General features: G+C 44.0%; 1 protein-coding gene across 3 annotated transcripts; it reads left to right on the top strand.

Annotated features, from left to right (window-relative positions):
* Positions 1-666: 666 nt before the first annotated feature.
* LOC133917023 (heavy metal-associated isoprenylated plant protein 39-like) lies at positions 667-2,630 on the top strand. Of its 3 annotated transcripts, none has more exons than XM_062360955.1 (4): positions 667-893; positions 1,001-1,104; positions 1,437-1,512; positions 1,614-2,630. In XM_062360955.1, the coding sequence occupies exons 2-4, from the start codon at positions 1,096-1,098 to the stop codon at positions 2,204-2,206; spliced, it is 678 nt and encodes a 225-aa protein (XP_062216939.1). In that variant the 5' UTR covers positions 667-893; positions 1,001-1,095; the 3' UTR covers positions 2,207-2,630. The 3 variants fall into 3 exon arrangements, with proteins under 3 accessions (XP_062216939.1, XP_062216938.1, XP_062216940.1); XM_062360956.1 differs by having other exon boundaries at positions 669-787; XM_062360954.1 differs by having other exon boundaries at positions 667-1,104.
* Positions 2,631-10,313: the final 7,683 nt, after the last annotated feature.

Raw genomic sequence — 10,313 nt, 5'->3', positions numbered from 1 at the left:
GAAGATTCTCAAATTTTGCTCGGCTGTAGCAACCGGCTTCAGATTCTCCTTCCAAGAATCCACCCTGTGCCGTCCTAGATAGTGAATCTACGGCGAAATGCTCAAGGCAGGACGGGTCATAACTCTCACGCACAATGACACCAACATGACAATTCAGGCTGTTTCTGAAAAAAGAGGAAGGACGCTGTAGGAGCCAACAGTTGCAGCAGACGGCAGAGGCTGCGTTGTGTTGGAGCACAGACAAAACGATGAGGCCATGAGAGGCGTGCGAGAGGACGGTGGGAGAGGGACGGAAATGAACGGGGAATGATTGGTTGGGGGGGAGCACGGCTGCGTGGGACGAACGTGGACTGCTCGGCCTTTTGCTACCGCGCCAGATCGGAAGTTCGGAACAAGCAATAAAGCGGCTGGGGTCCTGCCCAGGGAAATGTTTTTTAGATAAAAGAATAATAATTATTCTGGCCTCTGTGCAGGAAAATGTAAGTTCGCCTATTCTACAGGTATGGTATATCTCGATTGTTTATCTTTTCAACCTAATACTTATATATCTATTGACGTCTCATACAATTCCGTCCTAGATTCTGAACCCTTTCATTTAACCTACATTTTCTTATTTATTCTATAATTTTTTAACTACTTATTCAATATAAATCTAATGACCTAGTGGAATTTTTCGTCCGGCCACAGCCATGGCCGGACATCCCTCGTCCTCTGTCATCTCACCTCGTTTGCCTTCGCACGGTCGCACACTGACAGCAAAAGAGAAGGCCCGGGCAGGGGAGGGGAGGTGATAGTACCAGTCACAGCTGAGCCGAGGTGGAGACTTGCCATCAGCCGCGACTAGCTAATCCGGTTGGCGGTTGGGCTGTACCAACACTAGCTAGCTGCCTCTGGTGTTTAGTCGCCTCCCACTCCCGAATTCTCTTTGCCACTCTTTGTTGTTGCGTGTTGTGGCACGCTCGCCTAACTTTTGGCTTCCCTCCTCCCTCCTCCCGATCAGGTGCCCTTCATTCCTGCGCAGCGTCAGTGTTGCTCTTGGTCGCTCCTATCCTACCCGTTTGCGCTTCTTCTCTGCGTGGCTGACCGGCCGGAGACATGTCGAAGGTGAGGCTTCTTGTTCGTCTTGGATACATACTGATCATGATTCCGTTCCTTTCTGTGCGTCCTCAAGTTGGTTGAATTTTTGTTTTGTTCTGAAAATGGAGCTTTATTAACTTACAACTACATCAGAGTTGATTGAGATTCTGTTGGAATGATTTTTGGACGTTTTAGAATCAAAGACGGCTTCTTTTCTCTGCACTTTTGCTCTCTGTTCAGGTGTTGATTTTTGTAGCTAGCTTGTGTTGCTCACACATCGCCTGTAGCCTTCCCCGGTTCCGAGCCAGAGTAACTGACTGACTCTGACTGTGATGATGCATTGCTGTTGGTATGCGCAGAAAATTGTGGTGAAGCTGGATTTGCATGACAACAAGGACAAGCAGAAGGCGATAAAGGCCGTCTCTGTGCTCGTCGGTACGTACCACTCACACTGCTGAATCAGATGGATCGATCATCTACCATCCTTGATATGTTGGCAAAAGACCCTGGTTCTCAACAATTTGGCTTGTGATCAGGCATCGACGCCTTATCGGTGGATATGGCATCGCACAAGATGACGTTGATCGGAACGGTGGACCCGGTGGACGTGGTGAGCAAGCTGCGCAAGTCGTGGGCGGCATACATCGACTCGGTCGGCCCGGCCAAGGAGCCGGAGAAGAAGGAGGAGAAGAAGGACGGGGAGGGCAAGAAGGAAGGAGAGGGCAAGAAGGAAGAGGGAGATGGGAAGAAGGAAGGCGACGGCAAGAAGGAGGGGGACGGCAAGAAGGAAGGTGACGGGAAGAAAGACGGCGACGGCAAGAAGGAAGGTGACGGCAAGAAGGTGGACGGCGGCGATGGCAAGAAGGAGGACGGCGGCGATGGCAAGAAGGACGAGGCGGCGGCCAAGAAAGAGGAAGGCGGCGGCGGTGACAAGAAACCTACCGTGGTGGCGCCTATGCCTATGCCACTGCATCATCTGCCGCCGCAGTACATGAACATGATCACGACGGACTACATGAACCAGTACCGCCCGCCACCGCCGCAGCCGTACCCGTACGTGCCGCCCCAGTACTACTACGTGCGGAACATGAGCATGGAGGAGAACCCCAACTCCTGCGCCATATGCTGAAGGAAGCCGGCCGGCCGCTTTCTTGCGCTGCATGAGGTAGGCGTACGTGTTCAATCAATCCATGTGTATATCCGTCGTATTATGAGAGAGAAGAAAAACTAGTTTTCCAAGTCGAAACTAGCAGTACGTATGTAAAAAATTGTAACCAAAATTTGTGATGCTACGTGCTGCCTGCCCTATTGCACACTTCTGCATCATCTTTTCCTTCCAAGCAAAGAGATGAAGGAGAGCCAGAAAGAGTGATCAGTCTTGGAGAGAGGAATATGCGGTGCATGATGGGTGGGCGGTCTTGGGGGCTGTTCAAACTCTGCTTTCTTTGGAGCCACAATAATGAAATCTTGGCATTTTGTCAGGCACTTGCTTGTAGCTAGATGCATGTGTGCTACTGGTGATGTACAGATAGATTGTTCTTGGCATTTCATAATTTTGGAAAACCATATTTCTTTCAAGAGAAAACAATTCGGACCAGACATGGAAATTTGGAGCTGGTGGAGGAGATCTCCAAGCCAAACAATTCTAGTCTGTGGGAATCAAAACCATGGCCATCTGACAATGCAAGCTGGATGCACTACACTTTGTTCTTCGTCGAATCATGTTTGGTACATAAACCTGGCGTAAGATATATTTTTTTAGCTGCACGTGTTGTTTGAATTCAAAGGGGAGATGAAACTTGTCGGTGATTTTGAATTTCTGAAAAGTTGAAATCAAGGCGTTCTGTTTTCCCATAGAATTAGCTGAAAACCATCCAGAGACATTTGAACCGTCTGATTAATTCCGGCACGGGAATAAGGATGTAGGTAGGTAAATCAGGACAAAAATGAAAAGAGATTGTGACAATGAAGCAGCAAGAAGCATACACTTCGACGCATCTGAAAGGAGTGCCGAATAATTTTATGGAAGATGTCGTCAGATGTCGTCGCCGTGAGGAAATCACGTTTGATGCGTTTCTTTCCTGGCTACCACTTACTCTAATCCACCACCATTACGGCATTGAAGAAGGAGAATTGAAGCAGCTCGGCCCCCATGAGCAAAGCCCCTCTGCTTTCAAGAATGAAACAACCGACCAGAGAGAAGTTGGAAATTTTAGTAGAAATATTGCAGCAATGTCTGCCTTTTTTCTCGTGCATTACCACCGAACATTTTGCCACTAAACCGAACCTTAATGAATAGTGGATTACAGTCTGCTAACACTTCATTGCACGCTGGTTTTAGAACCTTGTTGATCCACAATTAAAAAGGGTTACCCAAAAGTAAAGGCTTTTTTGTGATCTCAAGCCAACTGCAACTTGCAATCTTGACTTGTTTATGAGGAAGCAAAAAAATACGGCACGATCACCAGGGCTCGGAAAAAGGTAGATACGTAGCATTTTAATTTCCAACCTGACAAAACTTGTTTAGTATAGTAGCGGCTGTGACGTCGCATTTGCATCTGCGTCTGCAGTTTGCAGGCAGCCTCTATTCTCCTAGCCGACTACGGAGCGAATCCCTCTGCCATTTTCGTCAAATTTTTCGGTGCGGATGAGTAGGACGATCTCGACGCCCCATGACGACAGCCGGTCCTCTGGCACCGGCAGCCCTTTGAATTGCCAAGAGGACTTCAACAGTTTATCCAAACGCGACGTGCTTCCTTCCTTCCTTTTTTCTTTCTTTCTTCTCCTGCAGAAACAATGGCCACGGAGAGGCGATGAAAACTTGGGGCTAATTTTGTGAGGTCCTGTACTGCATCTGGTATTCTGGTAGGAGAGAAAAATTTCTCTTTCTCTTTCTCGTGTTTCGGTTTCGTTTCCCGTCTGCGTCAAAGGCAGAGGAGAATCGGAGCAGATGGACCTCTCTGCGGGTGCGGACGTGCGGTGGTCGGTGACGATGGCGATGGATGGAATGGAATTAAAGAAAACCTAGCTACCTGCTGCGGTTTTTATCAACCGCGCCTCCTGCCTACTCTCGTTGTCACACAGGCAGGTAAGAATTGTATGTAGACGTGCGTCGAAAATCAGCTCAGCGTCTCTAGACGAACACCGCCGTCTTCTGAAACTAAAAGAGCAAACACACAGAACAGATACTGTAACTTGAGAGGCTGCTGTCAGAACAGATGGGAGCGTTACAAATACTCAAATGGTTGCCCATCAAGCACCTGTAGAGTATGAGGTTGGCCAATAAAAGCTCTCCTTTTCTTCTCCGGAAATCAGTGTCAGAGCTCAGATGGTTGTACTGACTAGCGACCGCGGACGAATAGCCACAAAAGCAGCACTGTTTCTGCTAGTGATCTTGTATAACTACTAGCTCCCGCCTTTCAGATTGCTATCATTGCAATCTAGCCATTTGTGACGCAAAGATGATGTCCATCAAAGCAGCGTCTGATCTGATGCGACATGTACGACATTTTACAAAATAAAGGCCTTCTTCAGAACGCAAGAGCTTCTACATTTTTTTTAATTGAAACGAACAAGTAGGATATATGTCTATTATATTAAAAAGAAGTAGATTTTACAAAATCCTTTAGGGAAAAGGTTATATTACTGGTGGAATTGGGAAACATTTTTGTGTTCCAAACAAGGATAAAGATGGATGTAGACGCACATGTATCGGCTATCTTTTTTTTTGTCACTATCTTAGGGTCAGGCTGTGGTTGATGCGTAGTTGATTATAGTTAGTTATGTAAACATTTACTGATTTTAGTGAGATTGTGTTGTTATTTTTTTTAGAGGGAGATTGTGTTGTTATTGCTCCTAGAAAGATGCTTTGAACTAACAACCTATCCCGAAATAGAAAAAGATAATTGCTTTTTAAGAGCCACCACAATACCAAACATAGGTTTATCAAATTTAGAAATAAAGGGGAACACCTTTTGGTGTGATAGTAGAGGTGTGAGTATACAACTTCACCTATTAGGTTTAAATCTTAGTATCCACGATTTACGTACACATGAGTGCTTTTGACGGTATTATTTATAATAGAAAAAAAAGAAACGGAAATGAGAGAGGCTGAGAGTTTCGTCCGTTCCCTTATCAGGAGCATCGTAATTACGCATACATCAAAACTGTGTTTGCAAAACTGAAGGACCTCATCAAACTTGTCATTTCTACATACGACTACCTAAGGTAGGTGCTCTCGTGTACGAACCTGTTCAGGTCCCCCATGGTTCTCCAACTTGAGTCACTCTGAATTACACGATAGGCTATTGAGCTCCATTTGTCTTGCATGGCTAACCGTTGTCTAGCAATCTACACACGTTCATCCTACCAAAGGCAAGGCAACTACTCTGAGCGGCACAAGCAAGTGCCAAAGAAAGAGGTCAGTTCACCAAAACCAAACAAAATTCTACGCCTGACACTCAACTTATATGCGTAGTGTATTTCCCTGCTGCCCCTTGTGTGCTCGAACGAAACGGAGGCTGTGCAGAGCAGGGAATCGCATGTGGCCGAGCTCGCTGAAAATTCGGTGGACGAGAGCTTGGCACGGCGGCCGGGCGCAGGGTGCCTGCCGTTGCACGCACTGAATGGCGTCTTGCTTCAACACCCGTATCACCTGCGCGACACCACGAGCTGCCCCCAGGGGCGAAGGAGCCGCGCCGCAGCGGGCTCCCTGACGACGTTCAGGTTCAGCACGTGGTAGCGGCATCAGGTTGAGAAGTTTGGCCCTGCCGGCCGGCGGCTGGATGCAGCTCAAATCAGCAAAACTAGCAGCAAAGCCTGTGCTACGCAGCTGCCAAGCGTTGAAGCGAATACATTGATTGGCAAGCTTTGCTTACAGATGAATATATCAGCATCAGATTCTGAGATTACTAGTTGCTCCAAGCAGCGGCACTCAGGAGTGCATGGAAAAGATCACTGACAAGCTCAATCTCTAGTGCGAAATTAGCAGTCTCCTCCGATACTGGAGACCGCGGGTGAGGGAGATGGAATTTGAACAAACAAAGGTCACAGTTCAATGTTACCATCTACGCCACAGGAAAGAAAGAGGTCGAGCAAATAAATCTATGCTGAATTTGGGTATGTATCCCGCAGAAGCTATGCCTTGTGTGTGGCAATGATGCATTTCAAAGTGCACCACTCTAGGTAACCACTAAAGTTTCGCATAGCAGTTTCCTCAACTACAGCAAATTTGATCCGCAATTGCGCAGTTAGCTTATGCTATTGTTCATCTTGTGATTCGTCAACAACATATTCGCCACGGCTTAGAAGAAAGGCACACTCAACCATGGTCACAACCAAAGAGCATTCAGGATGCTGATTCGACATCCCATTGCAATGCTAGGAGCATCTCCAAGAGGGCCTCTTCATACATGTATGTGTACAATTGCGCTCAGTAAAAAAAGGTGTTGGCAATTGGTTTTGGGAAAACTCTAGAACTTCACTTCTTACTCCTTCAGAGATACATACATATATTGTACATATATGGGCATACTAGCCCAGACTACAGTCCAACACTCCCCCTCAAGATGGGTGGTAGATATATATCATTTCCATCTTGTTACATGCTACATTACACTCTTTTACTTCTAAACCCTTAGTTAAACAATCTGCCACTTGAGCACCCGAGTTTATATAGCTTAATTCTAGTATACCATCATCTAACTTTTCCTTAATAAAGAAGCAATCTATCTCCACATGTTTCGTTCTATCGTGTTGAACTGGATTGTTAGCAATGTTAATAGCTGATTTGTTATCACACCGGGCTCTTAAAGGGCCTTTCCTTAGCACATTTAACTTGGACAGGAGATTTCTTACCCATAACATCTCAATCACCACATGAGACATTGCTCCATACTCTACTTCTGCAGTTGAGTGAGATACAGCTGATTGCTTCTTGCTCCTCCATGACACCAAATTTCCTCCAACAAAAACACAATAGCCCAAAGTTGATCTCCTATCATCAAGGCAACTAGCCCAATCAGCATCACAATAACCACCCATATTCAAATGACCATGGCTTCTGAAACAAAATTCTTTTTCAGGACTACTCTTCAAATATCTTAGGATCCGGTAAACGGTATCCAGATGTCCACTCCTAGGATCATGCATATACCTTCTTACAACACTTACGGCATAGGAGATATCCGATCTTGTATGACACAAATAAATGAGTCGACCAATAAGCCTTTGGTAGCTCTCTCTGTTTACTAGATCGCTTGATTCAACAAATAACTTGTGGTTTGGATCAATAGGTGTTGATGCAAATCGACACCCAAGCATGCCGGTCTCACTAAGTCTAGTGCATACTTTCTCTGTGAGAGAACAATGCCTTTTGGAGATTGAGCAATCTCAATGCCAAGAAAGTACCTGAGTGGACCAAAATCCTTCACCTCAAATTCCTTACTCAGATTCTTTTTCAAATGTTTAATCTCTACTTCACCATCACCTGTGATGATGATATCATCCACATACACAGCCAAAATTGTGATCTTATGCCCAGAATGTCGATAGAACACAGTATAGTCCCCATTGCACTATTTATAACCCATGCCACACAGTGCACATCTGAATCGGTCAAACCAAGTTCGTGGAGACTGTTTGAGCCCATACAAGGACTTCTTCAATCTATAAATTTTCCCAGCTATTTCAGGATTAGAAAAACCGGATGGAGTCTCCATATACACCTCCTCCTGAAGATCTCCATACAAGAAAGCATTCTTGACGTCCAATTGATGCAAGGGCCAACCAAAGTTAGCTGCACAAGAGATCAAAGTTCTTACCGTGATCATCTTTGCCACCGGTGCGAATGTCTCATCATAGTCAATACCATATGTCTGACTATATCCCCTTGCAACAAGTCTTGCTTTGTACATTTCCACTTTACCTTCTGAGTTGTGCTTCATAGTGAAGACCCATTTGCATCTGACAGCTTTCTTTCCGGCTGGTAACTTTATAAGTTCCCAATTTTTGTTCTTTTCAAGAGCTCTCAGTTCCTCCAACATGTTCTCACGCCACTTAGGGTCTTGCTTTGTTTCTTTCCAACCTTTGGGAATTTCTATGAATTGTAATGATGCAACAAATGCCCTATATGCAGAAGATAGGGATGCATAAGAGACATAATTACTAATATCATGCTCAAACCCATACCTTGGTGGAGGCACTCTGACCTTAGCTCGTGCACCTTTCTGTAATGTAATGGGTACATCTTCTGAGGGGTCATTTTCAATCTTAATTTCAGAGGCTGATGGCACCTCAACAATATCCGTTGGGGTTGGTAAACCTTGTTCAGAGGTCAATGATGGAGTCACTGTTGGTGCATCTACTTGAGATCTAAACTTCCTTCTTGTATACACTTTCAAGGTTCCTTTATCTCACTGCTCCTCACCTATAGAGCTATTCTCATGACAAGGAGTTGGAGTCGAACCACCAATCACAACCTTCATTCTTGGTTGAGTTGAGCAATTAATCACCTCTTCCATTCTCCTTGACAGTTGCTCAATTGAACTACTAATCGCACCATTATTCTCACCCTCTTAACTGACCACATCTGTATTTGCCGAGTCAGATTCAAACATAAAACTTAGGTCATCATCTCTCTATAATAGGACACTGACTCCCTAAAAGTTACATCAATGCTTACAAATAAGTGTCGCTCACTAGGACACCAACATTTATATCCCTTCTGTCCTGAAGAATACCCCACAAAGATGCACTTTACGACACGTGGATCTAGCTTTCCTACTGAGGGTCTATGATCCCTCACAAAGCATGTATATCCAAAAACTTTAGGTGGTACCACAAACTTATTCTCACTCAACAACATCTCACAAGAGGTCTTCATCCCAAGTACTCTTGAAGGAGTACTGTCACGCCCCGTATACGGGCTCACGCAACAGCCGCCACATAATTATGGATTAAAAACCCATAACCATGTTAAGGCAAAAATACTCAAATAAAATCAGTGGTTTACAGAGCAACTAGCGGAAGCTTTATTTTTATGAGAAGTCATAATTTACATGATTAAGTGTCTACTTATATAACTTATTTTGATGTAAATAAATTATTAAACACTACACTATTGATATATCCCAAAATTTCCTGTGTATAGCATCTTAGTCGTCGTTGTCTTGATCATGACCTTGAGATTCTGCGTTTAACACCCAAAACAATTGTGAATATAAAATACTCAGCAAGATAAAGACATTGCATGTGTAAATAAACCTGAATTATTCTAATATCAAATTTTCATTGTTTATTTAACTCTGCAGAGATTGTCTAATCACTAATATTACGTCGTGTTTTGTATCACGACGAGGCCTGAGTTTTTCCTATGGACAATCCCAAATGATACTTTTAATGCACATGCCACATCATACAGGTGAATAATATAGTCCCGGCTACATGACTAGATCTTTCACTAGGCACTCCCGGTAACTCAAAATGTATCGACTGTCCACGTCAGTATCCACTCTACCATTAGTGATCGACAACAGTATGAATAATTAATTGAACATATGTATTTTTATTCTAGAAATACAAACATAACTTAAAATGTAACATCAAACTGCAATATTAATGGATAATAATGCGTAATAACGGGAAATACAATATTGAAATATAAATAGACAATAATTTTGATATAAATATGTTACTCTAAGAGGGTGTGAATTCAGCTTGCAGATAAAAGCATAATAATAATAAAGTAGGGTGCCAATGCAGCTTGCAAATAAAAGTATGATATAAATAAGACGGGGGTTAACGCAGCTTGCCTCTTACTAAGAAAACCAAGATATAGCGCCTTTGTTCTGATATGAAATTTTGGTAGAACCGACGCTTGAAAACCGATGTTTATATATCTCGGCGAAAAACCCAGACTATAACTTGACAGAATACCCAAACTATAGTTTATCTATAGACTATAGCACCCTAATGGTATACTAATAATCTTGACTAATACTAATATGGAAGTGCAAGTGTGTGTACGTGTGTATTGTATGAGGAAAACTTGAGTGGAGGTGTGTGACTGTTGGAAGAAGAGTCGTTGTGGATGGTCAGTAGCAGGTGGTTTACTACTCTATTTATAAGCGTCGACGACTTGGCCACTACGGAAGTTTTGCATTCTACAATGATAAACATGCAAGGTAACATGTTCCCTGCTCCAAGATAATCCAAACTGAGCTGCGTGCGCTACTGGT

This window comes from Phragmites australis, chromosome 4, assembly GCF_958298935.1.
Source record: "Phragmites australis chromosome 4, lpPhrAust1.1, whole genome shotgun sequence".
Lineage (NCBI taxonomy): Eukaryota > Viridiplantae > Streptophyta > Magnoliopsida > Poales > Poaceae > Phragmites > Phragmites australis.
This window is presented reverse-complemented; position numbering and strand designations above follow the sequence as displayed.